General features: G+C 37.8%; 1 protein-coding gene across 1 annotated transcript; it reads left to right on the top strand.

The window, feature by feature from the left end:
- The first annotated feature begins 15,216 nt into the window (after nt 1-15,216).
- Nucleotides 15,217-25,553, top strand: LOC140136655 (PRELI domain containing protein 3B-like). The gene is made up of 6 exons (XM_072158329.1): nt 15,217-15,362; nt 17,865-18,033; nt 19,505-19,591; nt 20,316-20,386; nt 20,889-20,991; nt 25,177-25,553. Exons 1-6 carry the CDS (start codon nt 15,331-15,333, stop codon nt 25,342-25,344), a joined length of 630 nt encoding a protein of 209 aa, XP_072014430.1. The 5' UTR covers nt 15,217-15,330; the 3' UTR covers nt 25,345-25,553.
- Nucleotides 25,554-26,162: the final 609 nt, after the last annotated feature.

Below are 26,162 nucleotides of genomic sequence, written 5' to 3'. Positions count from 1 at the left end.
GTTCATTTCGTGCTTTTACATGTTGTCAATAAAATAGCAGGCTAACATTATTCTTTCAATACAATAATTTTTTGATTTAATAACTTATTAGCAGGCTTTTAAAAAATAAAAAATATATTTTTACAAAATACTAAAATAATTACTTGGTGGTACATTTTGGTCATGCGTATATAAATTTTTAACCTTGCTATAAATAACAAAATCTACTGCATCTATCCGGTATATGATAGATATTGCAGATTGCATCATTTTGTATTTTGCGAAGCACGTGAACTATTGGGGGCGACAAACAAAAAACTCATTAAAAATTCACCTGTAAAAATTCGATGCCATAATATTTCACAGAGTCACAGTGGCGTAGCCCCGGGGGGCCTCTTGGAAAATATTTGTACAGGGGTGCTAAAAGTAGACTTCTGAATGTTGATCATCTCTATACCTGCATAGTGCAAAAAAACACCCGATCACTATATCAATAACCAAAAACTTACAACAGCCCATCTCAATACCATCACAGAAATAAGGGGTCATTAATATATTGTAATCTCAATGAAATTGAGGACGAATTTCATTTCATTATGAAATGTTCCTTATATAACGATATCCGTAATAGATTTATGACGTTAATAGATGATATTTTTGTTACCAACAATTCAACTGAAAATGATAAGTTTCTTCTTATCATGGGTAGCTATGGGTGCCAATGATTTTGACACCACCAATGCAGTTGCTAATTTCATTTATACTGCATTTGAAAAACGGGATTTAAATAATAGGCCTCTGCCTAGTTAATTTATATTATATTCTTTATAGTTGTAAACTGTAATCGTTCTTGTACTTTATTTGTATTATATATATCGTATCGTATTATTAACATAAATAGTCACTCGATAGTCGTTTCACAGTGCTCAATACCAATTTTTAACAAGGTAGAGCTAATTTAATAAAACAATTTTGGCTAAATAATATTCAGCATTTAGTAACTAGTAGTTTCACGCCTCACGGCGATCATCAGACTATTGCTCTGTTGTTGTTATGATCCTTGATTACGGAACCGAAAAAATATACGCAAAGTAGGCCTACGCGGATAGGCCTACGCATAAAGACGCGTGGATATGAAACATACGCAAAGTCGACCCACGCGGATAGGCCTACGCGAAATAGATGTGAATTTCGCGCGAAAATTTAATGGCACCGCAAATCAAAAATCAAAACAACAACTTAATTGCGCCTACTTTTTTTTCTTGCGTGGCGACATTTTGAGATAAGTTCGGATTTTTTGTTTAAGAGGGTTTCTTCTGACATTTTTAGAATATAAAGTTTTTCTTCTAGACAAAGATTGCATTGACCGGATTCTCGTCTCATAGTGTTTGATTGCTTAACTATTTCCCAGATGATTTCATAATTGGAATTAGGCCTACTTCTTTTATATATATTTTGACCATATCTTGTTGTAAGATGCATGTCAATAAAAAAATCTGAATCTGAAATCTGAAAAATCTGAATCTATACCCGAAACAACTTCAAAACCACCCTATTGGTATAGAGGCCGTCAGCGTGACGTCATATGCCGCCATCTTGTGGGTACACTAGACTAATTCCAATCAGCCGTCTACACTTCGCATGTACTGTGTCTGCTTCGTAGTGACGACTGATTATCTTACAGCCAATATCATGACGGACTTCTGAAAACTATTCAATGCGACTTCAGTTGTGCGCCGTAGCGCGACTGACTAGCGGCGCCCGTGTACCGCGTCGCTGTACCGCGCCGCTTTGACAAGATCGCGCTTTGAACTTCTAAAAACAACAAACTCGGTCAAAAGGTCAATTTGGACACAACTGCGCATGCTCTATGCCACAGGAATCCTGTTGCAAAATCCGTCACTTTTTTTCCACGTAGTTTTCTCAGTCGTCAATCCAGACGGTTGACGACTGAGGGCAGCAGTCTATGGGTACACCCCAGACAAACGAGAACCTAGACCAGTGACTTTGGTTTGCGTAGTGAGGTGAACACTGCATAGCAACAATTTTGACAAAGACGCAACCCGGACGCGAACAAGCAGACACGTTCGCGTATATGGAACATGTTGCATTTGACGCGGGCGATAACGGCAAAGCAATCGCGCAAACGAGCGCGTCAGACATGTTTGCGATATTTCTCCGCGCCTAGTAACCCCGTCAATCCGTCAATATTACCTTGGATACGGGGCTTCACCTCCCGCTGTGGTAAAGGATGGGCAGTCATAGGTCTAGGTGGCATGTCTATGGGGTACACGCTGTGATGGTCGTTCGATCTCCATGCGTGAGCAGCAAAATCACCGCGTTGAGGCGCGATAACAGTTGCGTGGCAAGCTGCGCCCTGCGCGTAGTGTCCGACGCATGAATTAGGGGTTCATTCATATATTTTCATGACTAAACGATTGTTTATGCCCGAGGGCTTTAGCCCGAGGGCATAAACAACGTTTAGTCATGAAAATATATGAATGAACCCCGTTCATACATACGCATCATTCAGCATGCTGTTATATTGTCCTCCACAACTAAAAAATATCATCATTTTAGACTAAGAACTATCAATTTCTTATCCTTTTTAAAAGTTTGTCCATCGCTAATTGTAAGAAAACGTTGACTTGCTCAGTCCACCGTGTTTGGACGCGCGCGAACATCGCGTACATCATTCGCGCTTTGCGTAAATAGCTCGCGAGCTTACCCGCGCTTATCCTACTCGCGAGCGTCCATCAGTTCTGACGCGACTTGTTTACGACCAGAAAGCAGGGCATAAACGTTGTTTATGCCCGCCTATCGACCAATCACGCATGCTGTTATATAGCGCGTATGTATGAACACACAAATCATTTGTACCCACAAGATGGCGAAAGGCTAGACTGCTGCCCTCAGTCGTCAACCGTCTGGATTGACGACTGAGAAAACTACGTGGGAAAAAAGTGACGGATTTTGCAACAGGATTCCTGTGGCATAGAGCATGCGCAGTTGTGTCCAAATTGACCTTTTGACCGAGTTTGTTGTTTTAGAAGTTCAGAGCGCGATCTTGTCACAGCGGCGCGGTACAGCGACGCAGTACACGGGCGCCGCTAGTCAGTCGCGCTACGGCGCACAACCAAAGTCGCATTGAATAGTTTTCAGAAGTCCGTCATGATATTGGCTGTAAGATAATCAGTCGTCACTACGAAGCATACACAGTATGCGAAGTGTAGACGGCTGATTGGAATTAGTCTAGGCGAAAGGCTGACGGCCTCTATACTAGCCTGAGTCCCTGGCCTCTCACTCGCAAAATGGCGGACAAACATGGCGGCGGCTCGTTCGAGGCCTGAGAACGATCCGTGCATTTTTCATGGAGGACTTTTTCATGCGCGCCGACGTTTTTTTGACGGCGCGATAAATATCCATATATGGACTTATATAGTCCATATATGGAACACATAGTCCATATATGGACTTCTATAGTCTATATATGGAGATCAAACAACGTAGCGCCATTTCGTCGGAATTTTGAACACCGATGTCGAAATTCAATCACGGCGCCGTGTGGAAGACAAATTTTGTACAGGAATTAAACAGGATATACCGATTTGTGGAATAATAAACAAGGTATAATGAACGGCAAGTGTTCAAACATCGCTTGGACCAAACTGGAAGTGAAGAAAGAGTTGAACATAAGGCAAAATAAAAAAATAAACATGTTTCACGTCCCCTCCCGCTTCCTTTTTTGAGGTTTCCTCAAATATATTTTTATTTTTGAAATTCAGTTATAACTTTTCAAAAAATATGTCTAGGAAGTTGGAATGCTTTCTATAGCCTTGTTAAGATAAAAGAAACATTTTAGGAAGGTTTTGTGATCATTGGAGGGGGTGTAACTCTCAGAACAACAAATAAAAAAGGGCCTCCTTCTTTTTCTAGGCATTATTGTATACGCTAAAACAGCTCTAAGTATGGGTATTTACACCAATTTTGCGATAAAAATAGAAAATAAAAAGCCCCTCCTCCTCCTTTTTTTCGAAAACCCGGACGTGAAACATGTTTTATTTTTTACTTGGCCTAATCCGATTTGGAAGAATTTATGTGGATAGTTACCGGGAGTGCCGCTGTGACAGTGTGCAGTATTATGTGTACACATGCATGCTATACTTTTACCCCGGACTTTTACATGTCATGATGGTGATGATGGTTGTTTTTTACGTACTGTCTGCATGGTCTGAGCCCAGTTGAGTGACGACATATTTAATCAGCTCTATTCTAGTATAAAACAAGTTCATTCTTACGGCAGTGTGCTTTCTTATGGTCTGTCTGCATCTCAAGTTGCCGTGCAAAAATGGACATCTCCAATTCAATGCATCATGCATGCAAACCGTCATGACCGTGCGTAAATGTAGCCTGTTACTTCTGACTAGCATGCTAGGCCTCAGTGGCATACACGGCATCACATTGATTGTACTTGTAGACAGGCCTAGCATCTGACTTGGCAAGAGAATACTGCTACTTGACAATATCGTCGCACCAACCGACAGTGTCACTGCAATCATGCAAATATGATCAAAACCCTGAGACTTCCATGCAAGATTCTCCATCATTATGCCATGCATGCATGTCAATGTCATTATGTCATGAATGTTGTACCCTGGATAAATCAGTTGATTTGCTATTTACTGTGCCTGATGTCATGATTATTGCCCAGGATTGTTGCATGCCTACAACTTCCAACATGTCCAGGGTCATGAGGTATACTCATGGACATGGTACTGGCACTGACTGGAGTTTTACGCTGATGTTGACAGTGTTACCATGGCCATGTGATGTCATCATTATTATTGACTGTGTACTGACTGTGACATGGACATGGACATGAGTACTATTTGCCGAGATCTGACTGAACAAACACCAATGCCGCCAATGGCATGTACCGCATGCGTATACAATGTGTCATCATGTTAGTAGCTGCAGGCCTACGAAAGAAAAAACGGTAAGCAAAAACATGACAACAATTCAATTGTAGCCTATAGTTGAACATGATGTCCTCTCCTCTCCCGTATGAGGTTTGGACTATAATTAGGCCCTAGCCCCTGTTGGCCTAAAATATACTACTAGCAAGTCATGACTGTAGTATACTAAAAGTCCTAGCATATTCACCCCCCCGAGCGTTAGTATGCTGGCATGAGCTGCATCCATGACATTTTTTCCATTATTTTCATGGAAAGAAAGTCAACTATTTATGGAAATTTAATATCAAAATTTAAATTTAACCTATCAAAATGCCAGACACGCCCTGCTGTTTAGCAGTGATAGCTAAACGTAATAAGGGGGATGTCATTTTCTTCGGCAGAGGGGGTCATGAATATGTAAAAAATTTTATGACCCCCCTATTGCGGGCAAATTTTTTTATGACCCCCTAAAAGAATGCATGCGGAGCGCGCGAACATGTTTAGTCACCAACCTTAAATAATTCTATAAAGCCCTATTTTGGGTGTTAACAAATTATAACCCCTATATTTGGTCTAAAATTGTATGACCCCCTTCCAGTATATTCATGACCCCCTAGGGGCTGTCATTTTCTACGGAAGGGGGGGGGGGGGTCATGACTCATGAATTATGTCGGTGACCGGAGTAAAGTGTGTAGATCTCGCTGGTCGCCGGATCATTAAAAAAAACACCCTATCTCAGGTCGAAAATATTTATGCCCGCCCCCTTCCGCCTACACAGACTGACTACAAATTATTCATCACTGGAACTAAGGGGCTGTCATTTTCTTCAGAAGGGGTCATGAATATACTGGGGGGTCATAGAATTTTGAGACCAAAAATTTTTTAACAACCAAAATAGGGGGGTTATAGAATTATTAAGGGCTGGTGACTCAACATTTTTGCGCGCTGCGCGCGCATTCCTTAGCTTCAAAACCAAAATGTGTGCGCAATCTTTTGTTATACAATGCAAGATTTTAGCGCGCTCCGCGTTCCTTCTTTACACTTACGATCAAAATTTTTAACGCGTTTCGCGCACTCCGCTCTAAAATTTGGGTACGCTCCGCGCCTTACTTCCGGCCATGAATAATTTGTCTTCAGTCTGTATAGGCGGAAGGGGGTCATAAAAATTTTTGACCCGCGATAGGGGGTTGTAAAAATTTAGCTCGCGATAGGGGGTCGTAAAAAAATTGACTCCGGTCACCGACATATTCATGACCCCACCCCCTGCCGAAGAAAATGACATCCCCCCACAAGGCACAAAGCGCGCAAAAACTTAAATGCGAAGAAAGTGTGTGGAGCGTGTTAAAATTTAGACTGTAAGTGTAAAAGGTGCGCGGAGCGCGCCAAAATTTTGAATCATATAACTATAGATTGTGCATACATTTTGATCGTAAGTTAAAAGATTGCCCGCGCGACGCGCGAACATTTTGGGTCACCAGCCCTTAATAATTCTATAACCCGATTACCCCCCTAATTTTGGTGTAAAAAATTATACCCCCCCCTATTTTTGGTCAAAAAATGCTATGACGCCCTCCAGTATATTCATGACCCACCCCCTTTCAAAGAAAATGACAGCCCCCTAAATAACCCGAATTACGACCATGTACAAATGATGTAGGCCTACATGTACCTGGGAATACAAATATTTCTAATTTCTTTTCATTTTAATCAAAACAAACTCAAATGATTTTTTTTTAAACTCTAAAATCTACTGTTAAAGAAGGCTAAGCATTTTTCTGATTTTGACATGGTCTTGACAGGTACCGGTATTAAATTTGTATGTATGAATGAAATACAATAAAATATTAGATCAAGTCGCATCATCACGCAACAAAAATTATGCGACCGGAATTTAAAACATTTCATTTGACTTTCTATTTTACTGTGGGTGCACCGTAAAACTCGGCTGTACATGTACATTCTCTACGGCGCGGCATAAGCGTGGACTGTGTTATAAATATTGTTCACTGTAACTGCAAATATAAGAAACAAGCCTACCATCCATTTTGAAGTAATTAAAAACAACAAGTTCACAACAACAACAAAAACACAAAAATCAATGGAGCCTTCGGGCGACACACAAGCACTTTATTTGTTTTCATGTTCGACGGCTTCGGCAAGGTAAGTTTGGGCTGTTTATTTAGCATGAAATTTGTTACACACGATGATGAACCACAAAATTGAACGTGGGCCTAAGTTTAAAGAAAACAAAGCAAAAATATGCCCAATTAAAACCGGACCGACATAATGGCCGAGTGAAAATTGAAGAAGTCAGAGTATTAAACAGAATCAGAATGGTGAAAGGAAAATATAACAATAACTGAAGCAATAGGCTTATTTAAAACTAAACAGTATTTATACTATTATATAATACTGATAGGGAATATAAATCGCAGGAAAGAAAGCAATTATCATACAAAAAGAACAAGTTTAAAATTCATTAAAATTCCTTTAAAACAGTTGTTTTATTCACGGGCGAGTCGGAAGATAATTTACCCGCGGAAATTTCCTTAAATGGCAATGCGCCATGCGACGCGAAGCGCGCGAAGTCGCATGCGTTTTATTAATGAGCTCAAAAGTCCTCCACGCTCAGAACACGTTTGGTGTTCAGTCCTCGTATACAGCACAGTGTAACGGCCGTGCGTATATTCGAGGCTGGAGGATTTAGTCTAGCCTCTATACACGAATCCGACGGGAGCTGTTTCTACTCCTCAACCGTGGGTGGCGCTGTTGCGTCCGCCATTGCCGGGGGCCATTTCGCGCTTGATTCAAGTTCACGTGCACGCTGTATGTTCACTTTTCATCTGTTTTAAGCTATTTTAATCAGGTTAATACTACAATTTTTTCATGATTTTTGAGGAGCTGTGGTCGGAACGTTTTTTGAGCAATTATATTGATGCTCAACTTTAGGCCTGGCATGCTAGGCCTTGGGCCTGACTAGTCATTTATTTTTGGTTGGTAGGCCTACTCGGCATTGACACGGGTAGCCGACCCTAGCATAACTCGCCGGCTCTCACAACCGATATTGGCATGTTGGTAGTGTTATTTTAGACAAGGTTTAACTTCAAGTGAGGGATCGGGTGGGATTCATTCATGATTTATCAAATAAACGATCGAAGCATAATACTCGGGCCCCATGGGCCTACAATAAAAAACGTAACACGTTTGGTGAGAGCAAAGCAGGGTTCGTACGGGTCATGGAATTTTGCTTTTTCATTTTCCAGGCCTGCAAAGTCATGGAATTCAGAAAATCTCTTGAAAGTCATGGAATTTCACAATTTGCTCCACCAAAAAGTTTCTCTGATTACTATTATTTTAAACCAAAATGGTAATTAAATTAGCTTTTTCATTACCCTTTTTCGTGTTTTTAAAATCTGTTCCGATTGTTAGGCCTACTTTCTAAATCGGAAAGTGAAATCACGCATTTACCGGCCAGCACCTGCTGCTGATAGGGTAAATTATGCACAGAAATTTATGCCACCAATGCCCACTATTCCGTCGTCATTTAGTTAACTATTTAGCTATTTTGGTGGAAAAATAATAGGCCTACAAGATGATTTCCGACATCGTTTTTGTGATCCGACTTTCGGTTCACGCATGAATGCACATTAATTTTTTTAAACTTAATATACCTAAAAGATGATTTCCGAAATAATACCATATTCCGGTCAACCTCTCATGTCTAATAATTTTGTTAGTAATGTCGTTTTACCATAATTTTGTTAGTAATGTCGTTTTACCATATCCCTGTCAACCTTTCATGTCTTATAATGTCGTTTTTGTTGCAAATTGGTATACGACATCAGTATTGATCAAATGAATGTTGACGCAATGATACTTTAGTTGTTGTTTAGATAAGAGTAGGGCCTATTAATTTCCTGCGGCGCTATAAATTTAGTTTCTCTCAAATCTTCTGATCGTTAAATGTAGATTAGCCTACGAGGGTATATGGTCCTAAGATTCCTTCTCATACTTAATTAAACAATCATGTGCTTTTGAAATTAATTATAATGTATTCGGTACCGGTACTAGCTTTTTACTAAGGGTTCTACTGCCTTTAAAAACGGATGCGACAGCAACGACACTTGAAATAGGCCTAGGCCCTATATGGTAATTAAATTAGCTTTTTCAGATGACCTTTAGATGGTTCATGCACATTAATATTTTTTATTAACTAGACATATCTAGGGCCTAACTGCTATAATACATGCTATGTCGTCTGAAGGTATTTAGTTAACTAAATTTATTTAGCTCTATTGGTGCGAAATAATAGGCCTACAAGATGATTTCCGACATCGTTTTCGTTTCGACTTTCAGATCATGCACGCACTTTTTTTTATTTAACGTTTGCCTATAGGCCTAGACCTACAAGATTTCCGAAATAATTTGTGACATGATCAAGGGGAATGAGTCGGATGTCGCTAATATTGTTTTTGAGATATTGGCAAAAACAGTGTTCAAATTCTTTTGTTTTATATTGTTTTCAGTCATTGATAAATTGCTCATAACTCGGTAACCAGACGTCCGATTTTGATGGAGTTTGCATCAAAATGTAGCATTAATTTGTAAACAGCTAGAAAATGATGCAAAAAACTTCTAATTGAAAATTGCCGATAAGTGACTCACCCCCCTTGATCATGTCACATTTACTTCAGACTTTCAGATGGTTCATGCACATACTTTTTATTAATTATCTAACCCGGGCTATCTAACTGCTACACATGCTTTGTCGTCTGAAGGTATTTAGTTAGAAGTAATAGGCCTACAAGATAATTTCCGACATTAATATTAACCATGCATAGACAACTGGTATACATATCCAGTGCCTACAGAGTTTTCTAATCAACATTAGCACTATTTTTGTTGTTGAAAACATGCCCTAACAAAACCCGATTTTAGGCCTATAGCTTCTGGTGGGTGGTCCACCTGAATCAATGAATTGTTAGTTTATGCATGAGTCATGTAACTTAAAGCCAGTGCAAAAGTTTTAAAAATGCTTCGTGCATAGTTGAATATGGGAACGTGGACATTTTTTAAAAAGTGTTATAACTTGAAAGAGGCTCCCTCTTTGAAAATTGTTTTGAAAAAATAAATGCCAGTTTTCAACGTGAAGGTGGTTGAACTAATGCATATTTTGAAAGTAGAGTGCCCCTTAGCATGGTTAGGGTTTTGAAGTACACAAATAGTACAATTGTATGAAAATGGTTGGTGCATTATATAGGCCCTAGGCCTACTAGAGAAAGTCATGGAATTCTTTAACTAAAGTCATGGGAAGTCATGGATTTTTTTGATCATGAAGTCTAACCCTGCAAAGATTTGCCGTCCGGACTTTTTCAAAAATCAGTGAGGCAATCCCTTGTTATTTGTTATTTATAGGCCTATATATTGTTTTTTACCATTCATTTCTGTGTAAAATTGCAATTGCCAAGGCTTTGGCAACACATAAACGGGAAGGCCCCTAATACTCTTTGTTTCCCCAAAGCCCTAGGCCTACCCCTAGCTTGAAGAGCGTGTTATACATGTTTATAAATGGTAAGCAAGAACTTCTAAACATGTCTTTTCATTGCAACAATTTTAGAAACAAAGAAAGAAGAAAAAATAACAAAAATATTTGAAAATCTTCTAAAATCGGGCGGGGACGTTATTTATTTTCAATTGGCCTTATCGGAAAGTAGGCCTACCGCATCGGACTTTCAATTCCTCGCCGAAGAAAATCGTCAGTCAAAGATCGATAATTTTCTTGTTCGTTTGTAGCTTCTTAATTAAAAGCATTCATCATTTGCATTTTTTAAAACTCTACTTCTGATGACAATTTTGCGATATTTTATAGGCCTACTACTTAAAAGTTAAAACTATTTTCAATAAACCTGTATCCGGTTCTTTAAGCCAGAGCTGAGCAACCGATGTTTTTTAACACTTTTCATACGGACGAAATAAGCTTTTGTTTACAATATTTAGACCTACGCTACGGCGAAAAAAGATGCATAAATTCACTTTTTTGACAAGTAAATTACCTTGAAATTCTCAGTCTCGAACATCATCTGCCTAAGCAGCCATGGCAATTTGATGATGGTGACAGTGAAGTGAACTTAGAGAAGCATATCTAAAGTATTGTTGTTGTTTGCCTATGCCGATGCTGCACAAATGGCCCCCGTAATGGCCCCCCGTAATGGCGGCGATGTAAGAGGGCGCCCTTTCGAGAGTGCTCGCTCGGATTCGTCTATACCAAAAACGATGAAAATGCACCTCAAAACCTTTGAGCATCCCCGTATACCGGTAGGCTACCATTTCTTTGGGAGAGGCCCCCCGGGGGCGTAGCTGCCGGCCGGGAAAGGGGGTGGGGCAGGGGGTTATTTCCCCCATATCAATAAGCCTGGCAAAAATTGCCTATTCGGGCCCCCGCCCTCCAAGTGCAGGGAAAAAAGAGAAGCCCGGGGCCACTTTGGAGGTGACCCGTATGTAGGGCTGTTCAGACCCCCTTTTTCAGACTCGCTGTCACAGGACCCCATATTTTTTTACGAACACATGCTCTGTCACCCGAAGACCCCTTATTTTCCATTTGATCTGTCACCGAAAGACCCATATTTTTCAATTTGAACAGCACTGAAATTTCATTTATCACATTTTGTTACTTTATATTTAAAAAAAAAAAAATAAAAATTTGAAGCCATCGGGGCTATTCCAGAAAATAGAAGCACACCCCTTATTAAGGAGTTCGGATTTCCGAACTTTTTGTCCAATCCTGAATCCAGACTTTTAAAGTGTCCAAAGGTAAAAAAATCCGACAGAAAAATAGTTCAAAATAAAAACTCCTCAATTTGAGAGCTCATTTTGAACATTTCCCGTGATTTTTCCTTCATTATATTGGATTTCCAAGCTTTTTCAAGTGACATTGTTACTGGAGTTCCAGTCTTTTTCCGAAAGCAGACTTGGAAATCCGGACATTTCTTTGATTGAAACTGTACTCCTCTATAGAGGGTGTGCACTTATTTAGCCCATTCAGAACTACAAATTCGATGTTCAAGGTGTCTGTACGGCGCTGTAATCGGCTCTCACCCAAAGGTTCCATTTAAAAAAAGGTCATGTTCTCACCCAATGACCCAGTGTTGTTAATTTACCGGTAACTTTGAATTAAAAATGGCGGTAAATTACCGGTAAAAAATGGTAAAATAAGTAAATTACCGGTAAGTAAATTATAAAAGAGTTAAATTGAACAATAAAAATTCAATTCTTTTCATTATTTAGAGCTACATAGATACTTGAACACAGTCCTGTTTTGTGTCTTTGTGATACACCTTTCCAGATGAAAATCAGCCCCGAGAAATCAGCTTCATGAATAAAGCTGAATTTGTAAGAATTGAAACAAAAGTCATGTATTTACGTCCATTTTTAGCAAGTGTTTCAATGTTTTCTCATATTAAACAACACACGGACACAGAGCCAAGTTGCCACTTGGCACTGGACTACGTGTATAACGTCTGAGAAAACTACATTCCGTTTTCATTTTCATGGTAGAACATTTATGCTAGTAATTTCAATTGATTGAACACAGCTTTTAAAAGCTGTATGTACACAAAAAATTGTCAGGCTGTGTTCATTCAATTGAAATTTCCACTGTAGCCATATCTCATGACTGATGGTAATGAACCTGGTCATTCATAATATTTGGATCTGTTTAAAAGTAAACTCGTGAAAAGTTATACTTCAAGGATGCTAATCACAACTTACATGTAGAATGTTACAGTGGTATACCCAAAATATGGAGGAAATACTTTGGTAAAACAGAGACAAAGAGCATTTATATTCAGAATGATGTGAAATCAAAACGGCAATTTTTCAGTAACAAGTTCACTCATATTTGTGACAAAAAATATGGGAAATTTTACCTTGACATAGTCAAGCCATGATCAATCCCTCAAAATTTGGAAGTACCATCAAGAGGGCTTGTGGAGGGGGGGGGGGGGGTGCTGCTTTCAGCTTTCATAATTTCATTAGCCTGGTTTAATATGTGAAAGTTTTGAGGTGTTGTTTAATTTCTTGCATATGAGCATTAAATTAAATGCAGTAAATGAACATGTTGATCAGCTGAATGCACAATCACCAATACTTTCTCTACTTTAGTCTTACTGTACACTATAGTACAGCATGGGCAGTTATACGGTTGGTAGTAGGGGTCTACAAAATCATTATTTCAAGTATAAAGTTGTGCAAATATTGCAAACAAAATAGGCATCTTCTCTAAAACAAACAAACAAAAACAATAGTAGAAGTTTTAATAAAAAAAATCCTTTTATTTCAGAGTGCCCCCCCCCCTGACAAAAAAATGAAAGAAAAAATGCCCCTCTGACAAAAAATGAAAGAGAAAATCAGGAGGGCAAAGGAAAGAAAAAGGGCAAGGAGCCCCTTTTCTAGCAAAATTCTAATTAATTATGCAAATATGCAAATTAGGGGGCGGCTTCACTATATAATACATTAGAACATAGGCTATATTAGAAACACTTTGACCAAGTTTCAGGGCAAAAGTATGCAAAATAAAAGTACCCTGAACATTTATGCATGGATTTTTAGCAAAATATTGGCAAAAATTATATGTTAATGAGCTTCTCCAGTCATTTTAGCTCATTAACTTGATTGATTATTGATAAAAACAATAAGATACAAAGAAAATATAAATTGATACCGTATAGGCCTATTTTGAAAACCGTATGTCCGATTGACTCCAAACAAAAGGCATATTGATCAGTGTACTTTGCTCTACTCAATTAATCTGTTTAAAACAAGCTTAGAGCACTTTTATAATGCCTCCATAACTGACTTTTTGGTGACAAAATGTGACGGGCCCGCAGCACATAGGCCTATAATATGCCTATATACTTTTGACCGGGACTTTTGATTTTGATTGATCCGACTTTGCAGTTTAGCTGCAGTTTAGGCATGGACCTACTCAATTAGGCATACGTGCAATCTCTTTTTCTAGCCTTTTCTCCCTTTTCTCTTCTCTTTTTCTCCCTTTTCCCTCTAGTCTTTTCTCTTCCCTCTTTTTTTTTTTTTTTTGGGGGGGAGGGGGCCGGGCAGAGACAGACATTCAGACAAATCGACATCCTTAGTCATATGATATTAATGATAATGGTTAGGCCTATATGATGATGATGGATCCCGGGTTCAAATCCGGGTTCAACTTCAAGTCAGGTTCGCGGGGCACACCGACACCGCCTGGCTAATAATTATTTGGTGCAGAAGGGACACTAAAATGAATACACGGGATCGATACACGTGAATTGCTATGCACGATTTTGATATCAGACGAAAATCTTCTGATACCGGGTTAGAAAATGATGAATAGGCCTATCTCCCGTCATGATTTTTTTCTCAAGAAACCAGATTTGGTCTCATAAACTTGGAAATACGTGTTGAACAGATATGATAGTCGCTAGAATGCGCTTTGAAAATTGGCCGTGCGCTTTGAACTCAAAATTTGACCATTTTATATTGCGTTGGTCCTGTTATGGACTACAGCGTGCAGCGTGTAGTACAGCTGCACTCACTGTAGGCAGTATAAAAGTCGATGACCATTGACCTCAATGGGGTATACAAACTTAATCACGCACAACCAAGATCGATTACCCGGCTATTGTGAGTAGCCTTAGTTATGTCCCTCGACTAATTATTAGTTTAAAAGAGCTTTAAAGGTTTGAACCAAATGGCTAATCGTGGCTGTGGATTTAACCTACCATGGCGATTCCTGCCATGAAGATATAGGGTCGAAGACTAGACTGCTGCCCTCAGTCGTCTACGAAGCATACACAGTACATGCGAAGTGTAGACGGCTGATTGGAATTAGTCTAGTCGAAGACACTGTGCGGGGGCGCGGGCGTTCGTGACTTTCCCTGACTTTCCAGAATTCTCTGTTCAGTATTCAGAATTTGTACAATCTGCTCGCCCACCTTATGGGCACAGTAATGACGTCATCACATGTGATACTGGTACGTCACTTCGATCTTACGTCATTTTTTTTACTGTGCGCTGAAAACACATTTTTGGGCTAATTATACAAGATATTTTTCCTGTTGATGAGAAGAAAATCAAGAAATAATGCAAATTGATATGCTACTGAGCAAAAAGTATATATTTACAAAATGATAAGCATATTATTTTCTTTTTATTTTCCCCAATTCTCTCAAATTAACTCACTTTTGAAACATTTAGGTGCTGCGAGAATGCCAAACACCGCGCCTACGTAACGAAAAGCTTAGAAACACTGCCTTCATTCACGGATCACCCCGCGACCGACTGTACATGTGAGAGGAATTCCCCGTCGTTACCGGCATTTGTAAAATCTCAAAAACACTCATCAAACATGAAAATCTGGTGTTCTGAACATATATTTAAGTAAGTATAAATAATTTATAATCTACTTATCATATATACCAACGATTATTATCAGAGAAACTTATTTAATGCTTAAAACCGAATGGCATGCTATCGATTATAAATTGCCGGCATCAGATCGTGTGTGTGTACCGGCATTTTACATGCAAGTATGGCGCGTGTGATTTCGTAATACAGTAATCAGTATACTGCATCTGCTACGGTGCTACATAGACATGACTAGTACAGGGAACCCATACCGTAGTAGCTCTGCACAACGGTATGGGACGAAGTGTATACGAAAAGCTAGTGCAACGCAATTGCATGATTTCAATTAGAGTTTGTACTAAAAAATACAAGGCTCCTGTAGCTTAAATAGTCGCATGTTTGTCGTCACAGCTTCTTGTAGTTGTACTTCTTTCTCCTATGCTTGAAATTGTAATAAATACTCCATTACTTATCCAGAATAAATAAAAATTCATTAGCACATGATCCAAGTCGGTGCACCCAAACTGAGATGGCACTTCAGTGCAAACTTAGATAGGGCATCACCAATAACGAAAATGTCATAGCGATAAATGATGTGTCTGTTTGCCCGTTTTTTAAAGTTTGCCTTGCGAACTAAGACATGATAGAGAAAGAGAAGTATATCCTCAATCTAAGCCACAGAACTGATAACCGACGATGGATACTGATCTATATGTTCAGAACATCATACTAATTCACTTTCCCAATGGACTACCAAAACATGCCACCTTCGATGTACAGCTGTAATTTTCTCCCAAATATGTTTCACTTACCATTTCATGTTTGCTCAAGCTTGACCAGCACATGGTGAAGAATTTATAGAATCCATTTTCAACATGTATGTTCCTTCAAAATGACAATTTCATGTCAATATTCCCAGCAGCAGCTTCCTAAATGTCCAACTTTCATGAATTGATCAGAGATGTTATCATAGCATGTTCTGAACTTTATGACAATGTGCTTGGCCAAGCCTCCCAATTGCCATATCAACTCCCAACCACACTCATTGGGAGATGGCTTCTTCCCAAATGCAGGATAGGATGTTTTTTTCCATCTCATTCCTTGCACTGGCTGACCTATTCTTCAATACCATCTAGTGCAGAGAATAAGAACTATGCCTCAATATGATGATAATATGCACACATGTTCCAGATAATGATGCAATATTGCACACATCATTGCACATGCATGGCATGCTATGTCTTGAAATACCCTCCACTCAAGCATGCAAGCATTAACCAATGAGGAGTTAACATGTTGGCAATTTAGAAAGGGTTGCCATTTCATGCCTTTCTGCACACATTGGGGTGCTATGGATTAAATGCTCTGTGGACACACAGTGACTTTTTATTGCTTGCACTGCCTTGGGCTGTATTGAGGTGTAATAATTGGAAATCATGATTTGGGGTTATGTTTTGGAGTATATACATTGAACATATACAGCTGAAATTTGACTGTGGATATTTAAACTTTCTTGAACAAAGTGAGTACAAATTGGGGATCATATTTTTCAGACATGGAATAAGGACTTTTAATGCAAGTTGAAAGTGGTAGGTATACAGGAATTTTTATAACTGGTGTAGTTATCATGTTTTGAAATATACACTCTTTGACAGCTCTCTCCGTGCCTGTTTGAATGCCTGGTAATACCATGTACCCATACACTAGGTATGGGTACATGAGACCAGGTATAACTGATCTACACAGTAACTATCGCGTCGTCGCGTTGTGGATATTAAATATTAATAATAATACTACTACTATTATAGTCAACTTAGTCAAGACCATGAATCGACATGATGATGATCATGGTAGGCATAGTTACTGTGTAGATCAGTATCCATCGTCGGTTTATCAGTTCTGTGGCTTAGATTGAGGCCCATGGCCATACTGCATCATTTAACATGCATACATGTATGCATCTATGATCCAGATAGATTTCTCATTTCAACTTGTTGTAAATTATAACAAGTATGATGCACATGCATGACTAGTCCGAGGTGCTCTGACGATAACACTCCGATCGCCAGGCAATCTACGTTAATAATGTAGTAGGCCAGTGGGACAACGAAAACGCTACGTGAACGAGCTAATGCATGACATGTGCAGTATGTTCATTGTGTTTAATACTCCATGTACTCGGCTAGCCTGAAACTATGGGTGGGATGGGGGGGGGGGCACAAGCTGTTTTAATTTTTTAAATTTCAGATAAATTGGGAGGGGTGGGGCAAGTCACCCCGGTTTACGGTGGCGCTCTAGCTGAAATACAGCGAGATATTAAATGAAGATAGTAAAAATAAACCTGTATTTTAGCTACTAGGGTATCTCAAGCTATACTCTGCTGGGTCTTCAGAAGTTCAGTTGTTTGTTACGGTGTTACCACAATTATTTTGAACGTTTGAGGGTCTTGTTCTCAAGTTGTAGCTAGCTTAAGATTCTACTCAAGCCATATTGTAACATTAATTGTTTTACCCATCTTGTTCTTTTCCATTGTAGCCATCCATGGGAGACTGTAAGTCAAGCCGCATGGAGAAAATACCCCAATCCCATGAACCCCAGTGTAACGGGAATAGATGTTGTAGACAGGAAAGTCGATAAGCATGGTCGTCTTGTAAGCCACAGAATACTTGCAACAGAATGGGGACTTCCAAGTTGGGTTAGAATGGTAAGTAAGGTTGTATATAACCAACATATCTGCGTGCTTTTTCCACTTAGGCCATGGAAAATTAATTGTCTGATGAAAGGGATTCCGGACCGACCGGTAGCACTCGGGAACCCAGGCCAAAATATTTTGAGGTCTGGTCTTTAGGAGAAAGAAAAGGTAGAGATCTGCCAATAATGTATGCGTATACAATTTTGCAGCAAAATCAGCTGACGCATTGTGTATCTTGGGCACTATTTTCTTGGAAGATAACACAATTTTGTCAATTGATGATAACAAGTGTCCCAGACAGTAATGGATAATGGATGAGTGATCCATTTTAACGTACTGTACAAAATAAATTGATAAATAAAAATAAAATTATTTTCTGACCAATCGATCATGCTTTTGAGAGGCAAGGGGGCAGGGAACTCTTACCAAATACTAGTAATTAATTTCCACAGGCTTGATATCCTTTCACAATCACAGGGCTAGTGAAAACTTATAGTTGTACAGTACTACATGTAGAAATTAAATGCTGATTTATATTATTTGTGACTACGATTTATGTATGAACATCAGATCAGGGTTGTTTAGCTGTTCCAAAACTGGTTGTGATTTCCTGTGATCAATGACATATATTTTGGATGATTTAATTTGACTTGTTTTGGTGCCACTTCAACTTCCCGTTCTTTATAAATGAAATGGAATCTAAGCAAACATTTTAGCTTGTTGCAGAATGTTGCTAAGTGTGTTAAAAAAATTGGAACTCTGAGGAACATTGGTAACTCATCTGATTATACAGCTGACAGCAATGTTACTACTTTGACAAGTGCACATCATTTTCACCAAAACTGCTTGTGCCTGTCCAAAATTTGACCCTGAAAACATAAAGCAGACCTCTGCCCTTTTGGGTTTCAGTCAGTTCAAATAGCTACAATTTCTTTATAGCCTTGATTTATTACATATCTGGTCTTGTTTTTGAGTTCACAGAACTTATAAAAGCATTATTTATTTTAGCATTTGTCACATTAACCTGTTCCAGAAGCAAGGGCTTAGGCAGCCAGCCGTGTTTTACACACCCAAATTTGTAAAGACACACCCAGTTTTTGCCCACATGGCCTATACTTTGTACACAAATCTTAAATTTACACACCCAGTTTTTTAAATTTACACACCCAATTCTTCAAATCCTGCCTAAGACCCTGCAGGTCCAGAAGCAAACTGCCTGTCCAAAATGACAGGTGGACGGGTGGTTAGCTAACACCCTCTCATCGTGAATACCTGTGTAAAAGCTTACAGTAGGCCCTATCTTGCTTTAAGTAATTTAAAAAAAAAACATTCTTTCATATTTGGTTGGGTAGTAACATACTTTTTGTGCCACCCTACATGTACTTGTACATTGTATGATGTAAAGATTGGATTGTTTGATAAAACAGACATGTCTAAATATGTTATATTAACATTGTATTGTTGGTGTTTTTTTTTCTTGCAGTTGATGGGGTTAAATGACACATGTTATGCAAGTGAACATTCAATAGTAGACCCTAAAAACAAAGTACTTACTTTGAAATCAAGAAATGTAAGTATACGTACAACAAACTACTGTCAGAAATTCAATTGAATGAACACAAGGTTCTATTTCAGATGCGCATAATTTCCCAGTTGCTTAGTGGTGGGAAAGTGTGTCTGTGTAAACCTGTGTTCAATCAATTGCCTTTCTTAGTGTATGTTTCACAAATACCCTAGTACCACTTGGGTATAAGCCCCCCCAAAAAAAAAAAAGAGGGTTGCCTTCTACCCTAACCCAGGGATACACTAGCATGTGAGTTCTTCAAAAGGAAAGGTAAACTGTAGATGATTTAACACTAACTCATTTGTTGACCACACTCAATCTCAGCTGAAGTTATAAGAACACTTGAAATCCTCATAACAATAGAGGGCCTATACACTTGTCTACCAAGTATACGTCGGTCTTCATGTCTCTAGACTACCTTTTATTATCATTTTCCAGAATTATTGGGCACCTTAGTGAGTTTGATTTTAAGTCATTGAAATTAATAGATTTCATCAGATGTTATCAAACCAAAATTGGGCTTGTACCCAGATACACATTTGTTTCTAAATTCTAGGTAAACGGTCACTGTGTATACACATATGTTAAAATACCATATCAGTACCCTGTTGGGTGGTGATGTGGAACTGAAAATTGTAAAACTGGTAACGTTGTGATTAGGCATCATTGAATGTTATTTTATATATATATAGGCCTAACTGGCAGCATTTTTTTATATTTTTTATTACAGTTAACATTAAGTAATTACTGCAGTATAGATGAACAGTTAACATACAAACCTCATCCGACCATCAAAGATGCGTAAGTACTATCGACTTGTTCTGTTTTCTTACATTGAGGCTTACCAATAAAACAATATCATGTTTCCAAATTTCGAGTTGTACTGCTGCAGCATTTTTAAGAAAAGCAAAAACATGCATGTATAACAATTTTCCATACAATAATACATACTTATGGTTGAGGTTACCGCAATTTGTTACCACATTTATTTTGTTCACACCATGTAAACAATTTTACTAGAGTAATGAGAAAAATGAGCTTTGTTCCAATGTCAAAATCTCAGTTGTGATGTAGAAAAATGGGGGACGAGGCTGTCAATTAGGTCACTCCCCTTTAAGGCGAATAAAACTTGGAAAGTTTTTGTCCATGGTAAGATAGTAAAAAGTGTATGGCACTGGCTGCATTTGAAAGTCGTTAAGTCTCTGTATGAACTTTTGAGAGGTCCGAACTCCTGATTTAGATTGTGAATGGTTTTTTTTGCAATTATGTGATGATTTATAGCAATAATTTTTTTTCCTTACAGGACGGTGCTAACCCAAGAAGCAATAGTAACAGTGAAAGGTTTCAGTTTAGCAAGTCATTTAGAAGGCATGGTTACAAGTACTATATCATCTAAAGCTAGTTCTGTAAGTATATCTGACACAAACTCATCCAACCAGACCAAAGGAGCCAATTTTCAAAATTGAGTTCCTAACATACTTGGTTGTGAGTATTTGTGATGCGATCAAGCTAAATCAGTCTGATGTCGATTATAATCAAAATTCGGTTTTTAATTTCATTGCATGAGCAATGTTCAGAGCTTCATTTTGCTGAAAAGCCTATCATATAAATTAGACTTGACGGTTCTAGAGATATGGCCATTTTAGTGTTGCTCAGAACAATAAAATACAAAGAAAGTTGAATACTTGGTTGTGAGTTTTTGTGATGCGATCAACCTAAATCAGTCTGATGTCGATTAGAATCGAAATTTGGTTTTTAATTTCATTGCATGAGCAATGTTCAGAGCTTCATTTTGATGAAAAGCCCATCATATAAATTAGACTTACGGTTCTAGAGATATGGCCATTTTTGTGTTGCTCAGAACAATAGAATACAAAGAAAGTTGAATACTATAATGGCTATTATCTCAATATCAATATTTCTTACATCCGACTCATTTTGCTTGATCGCATCACATTTTACAATGCCTAGTTTCTAATATATAAAATGTTACTTGTTTATTTGTTTTTGCTCCGTAAAATTTGCAGCCTTTGGTCTAGTTGGATCATAATTATAAAACATTCAGAGAAGTTGTAAGGGGAAGTTTCTGGTGCATCACATAGTGATGGATGTGAACATCTGGTGTATCACATAGTGATGGATGGTGATAGCAAATTGATCAAGAAATGAAGATTGGGCAAACATTGAGTAGGTGAATTGAATTGGGCATTAGATCATAAACTCACCATTAATGTTCAGCAATTCATGTGTTGAAAGTTATTTACAAAGTATTAAAATGTTGTAAAATCAGAAGTACTCGCTACTGTTTTCTCTCATAATAATATATTGCCAAAGTTATCTGTCGCAATGTGATAACAATTTTTAGCTCATTTGCTCGCAAATGTAGCTATAGGTGTAGTCCATATTTCTGTATGTTTTTTACTTTCTCTTGCTACATCGTTTGACCAATGGAGCTGCTAATTTGAGGGAGCAATCTTTGCATGATCGTTCATGATTGTTACTTAATTAGCTAGGAAAATTCGGACGGAAAGTGTGATTTTTGGAGCATAGTATAGTCTCCTTTACAGACTGTTTGTGATGCTGATCATATTACAAACACTGTTCTAACTCCTTGATCTGGCGATTTTGTAAAAGAGATGTTGAATTTTAATTGCTTCAGTGCGGCTTCAATGTTTGCTTTTCAGTGTTGCTTGCCATACATTTTGCAAGTCCATAGATATTGCACCAAGGCTAACTAATAACTCAATGGTGCTGCTATGTGCTAATAATGTGTAATTTTTCCAATTGGGAGGTTTTTGGGGACCAGTAAACAACTATAAAGGCTTAGCAGTCATAAAATACTGAGCAAATAAACTGAGAGCTAATTAAATACACTTAATTAGATCAGGCAAACATGTTGTGAAAGTAATTATATCGAGAAGGTCGTATCTGCAATAGCTACCCTATACATAATCTTAAAAATAAAGCATTTGACAGCTATTGCATAAACCCTACCTAGATGTGTTTTTACAATTTTGTATATAAGAGATAAAGTACACATTAGGGGTTTAGGGCAAGAAAACCCTATCTGCAATAGCTGCCAGGTGTAAAATGTGTACAATATAGAATGCAGAAATTACCCAAATGTCTATGGAGCACCTATCACTGCAAACCCAGAACGTCTAAATTCAGCAAAACTTCTAGTATTGGAGATTAGATATGAATCTAGAGTATTAGCCTTTGTTAAACTGATACTGGACAAAATTACTTATGGAAACAATTATTATAGACACATTCATGGTCTGCTAGCTCCCTCCCAATTGGTTTGATATACACTTTTTCTGAAGATCACTAACTATTATTCAATGTTGATTGTTGTACCACTATATGTAAAATTACTGCTCAAATAATACTATTAAGGGAGGTGTTATGAGCGAACCGTGGTTTGGATTCCAGAGGGAGGGTGCCTGTAAGAGGCACAGCCATCAGAAAATGAATAACTGAAATTGTGTCCGTTCTCTCGAGCCCCAAAACATCATTAAATAAATATATAATATAAATATAAATAAATAAATAAATAAATAAATAAATAAATAAATAATACAAAAAGAAATCATAAATTAGTTTGTCTAGGACCTACGCTGGAAAAATAAATCAGCGCATAAGAAAAAGAAACAGACGCTTCGGATTCGAACAAGCGACACTGAGAACAGCAACTAAGAAACCACAATGCCTTAGACCACTCGGCCATAGAAGCACACAGTCTTCTCCATGTCAAAAATATATATTAACCTTTAACGTTATGCAATATTGGCACATGACACGGGCACATGTCTGTGGGTAAAGATACTGCATGATAGAAAGACGTGCAAAGGATCTATCACTGAAGTTAATGGTCATTGACATGTAACCAATTTTTTTGTATACCGTACCAGCTACACTCAACCTATACAAAGAAGTATATTATTAGGCGTTGACGCAATCATGAATGCGGAAGTATAAAACCATAGTCGCCACTGTGCACTTGTTTGAGTCCACAGGTATTCCGGAAACAGCATTCAACCCCGAATTCAGAGGTCGATTTTGGGTTGTTACATGCAAATACAAACTAATTATATCATGAAAAAACCCACCAAGAGGACTACGATACTTATTCAGAGCCAATCTACATTCTGTTATTTACAAAAGCCGACGGTCAAAGTAAAATTATAAAAGGAGCAAGACCAGATATCAATGTTAAATCACGGTAAGCCTAAAATCGCATCGAAAACGCAAAAATGCAGTCACAAAATTTATAATATTACTAAATCACCACAACGAATTGTAACGTAGGTATACATGCAGAAAAGAGTTGTATTAGCAATAACAAAGTATGTGCAAAAAGATTTGTCTTTGGCATGTCGCTTTTTGAAATATCGCCAAAAATATGAAATTTTGGAAAAACGCCCCAAAATTTAAAACAAACACGAACCTTCCAAAATAAATATATAATAGCACTCGGTGGCCCAGTCACTACCTGTCGCTGTGATTTGGGGTAACTCGTTGCTTCCCTTCTCCAGATACCTGTACTTCAAGGTCGCTCATACCCCAGCCCTTAATAACATCACCATTGAAATCCATGCTTATTGTTTGCTAGCAATTCACTGAACTGGAAATTGCTCCTTTGCAATGATTTATAAGAGCCCATAATGTTACCCATGTTTGCTTCTTATTCCAGAACCACCCATGTGTAAAATGCACCCTATGCTGTTTTGGGCTTATAGTGTCTAATTTTGAGTCTATTTATCAGACTACATTTGAGGTCTGATCTTCTGGATTGTATACTCCCCAAATAGTGGTCTACATTTGTGCCTATATTTAGTAATTAATCCCTCATTGTTACTGCTAAACCAATTTGAGAGGATCTGCTGAAATATAGGCACTTTGGGTTTGCAGTGTATGGTCCTAAACCCTCAATATAATTGTTTCTTGTTTTTCTTCTCACCCAGTTGTTTGTCTCCAAGATAAGTACTTAGTGGTCCAATTAACATTATTGTTATCTTATTGACTATGCAGCTCGTAAAAATTTGGCCCTGTTTTATATTAAGGTGAGACAGGTGTAATCGGTTTTTGTGTGAAGATCATAGAAATTTAAAACTTGGTACAAAGTAATTGATATAAACAAAAAATACTCAAATGTTAAGCATATTAATTAACTAATTTGCATATTTAATTAGGGAAAATGAGCTACAGCACCATTGGTGCTCTTGTGATATCTCATCATCCATCACTATGATCACTATGGATTTTGCCAGATTGTTAATGACTGTCACTATGTGATGAACCTGCCTGTTTTTGAGATGATTTGTTAAATGTTGCTAAATGGTCTCAAATGCAAACTAAAATGGCTGAAATGAAACTGAAATGAGAATATTGGGGATGGAACATATCTTTAGATGGATGATATAGCTATAAAAGAGAGGTCCATAAAGTGAAATTGGACCGAACTTTCATTCATTGTGCTTCATCAATATTTTGGTGCGTTCAGTTATACGTCATACATAAGTTTTGCAGTATATTTTACAAAACAACTGAATCCTTATACGCATATCTTGTTGATTTTGCTTTGCCAGGGTCGAGAAGCCATGGAATGGGTTATAGATAGCATCAACACGGAAGTGAAGGACCTAGCCACAACCGCAAAGAAAAGCATGGAAGAAATTTCATCTACTATGGACAATATCAAAATAGCGGATAAGATCAACATAGAAAATATCAATTTGGGTGTTAAATTTGATTAACGCTAGTTTCCTAAACTTGGGTGGGAAAATAAGGAGTTGGAGTCCATTTTATGTTTGAACTAAAAAAATTTAAAAAACAACAACAAAAAAAAACAGCAAAGGAGAAAAAAAAAAAGAAAAAAGATGCAAGGAACAAAATGAAAGTCTAAGCAAGCAAGAAATTAAAGAATTAAGAAAAGAAAGTTAAAGCAAGAAATTTAAAAAAAATAGGAAAGAAATCATTATTTAGAAGAAAAAAAAATCAACTTTAAGTCTAGTCCATGTATGTAACCATTATTTTTTTAAACCAATTTTGAAGTCTTTTTAAAGACAACTGAACAAACACAAAAATGTTCTTAGGTATATAAAGATCATGAACGTTTTAAAAACGTTATTGTAAACTATTTTGGGCAAACATTTTTGCAAAATATTTTATTAACAGTTCAGTAACATTCTGTTAGAATGATTGATGTTATTAAAACGTTTCTATACCCTTATATATAACTTGACATTAAACCTTTTCTGTTAAATTTATGCTGCGAAAGCATCTCCTTTGATGTTTTTTTTTGGTCGGCACTTTCGGAAGATTTTAAGTCCATTAAAACATGCACAAGTGCCCCCCCCCCAAGTGATTAAACCAATGATATTTTTAGTTAGGAAGTTACTGACCACTGGACTGCCTGTTAACCCTCCTCCCCCTTTAAAAAACCCCAAAATAATATAGGCCTGAGTCCTGATAACCAACAGCTCAATACTTAGTGTAGGTGGGCCTAAATGGGTAATATTGCAGTCACAAACATTATAAACAGCGGAACATATGATCGATAGGTCAATTGAAC

This window comes from Amphiura filiformis, chromosome 16 (genome assembly GCF_039555335.1).
Source record: "Amphiura filiformis chromosome 16, Afil_fr2py, whole genome shotgun sequence".
Lineage (NCBI taxonomy): Eukaryota > Metazoa > Echinodermata > Ophiuroidea > Amphilepidida > Amphiuridae > Amphiura > Amphiura filiformis.
Note: the sequence above shows the minus strand (reverse complement) of the source record. Positions and strands in the feature narration are given on the sequence as shown.

Excerpts from the sequence above, each read along its gene's own strand:
- LOC140136655 (XM_072158329.1), top strand. The coding sequence starts at position 15,331 with ATGAAAATCTGGTGTTCTGAACATATATTTAA. Across the intron at positions 19,592-20,315 it reads TTACTTTGAAATCAAGAAAT|TTAACATTAAGTAATTACTG; the intron begins GTAAGTATACGT and ends TTTTTATTACAG. Across the intron at positions 20,387-20,888 it reads CATCCGACCATCAAAGATGC|GACGGTGCTAACCCAAGAAG; the intron begins GTAAGTACTATC and ends TTTTCCTTACAG.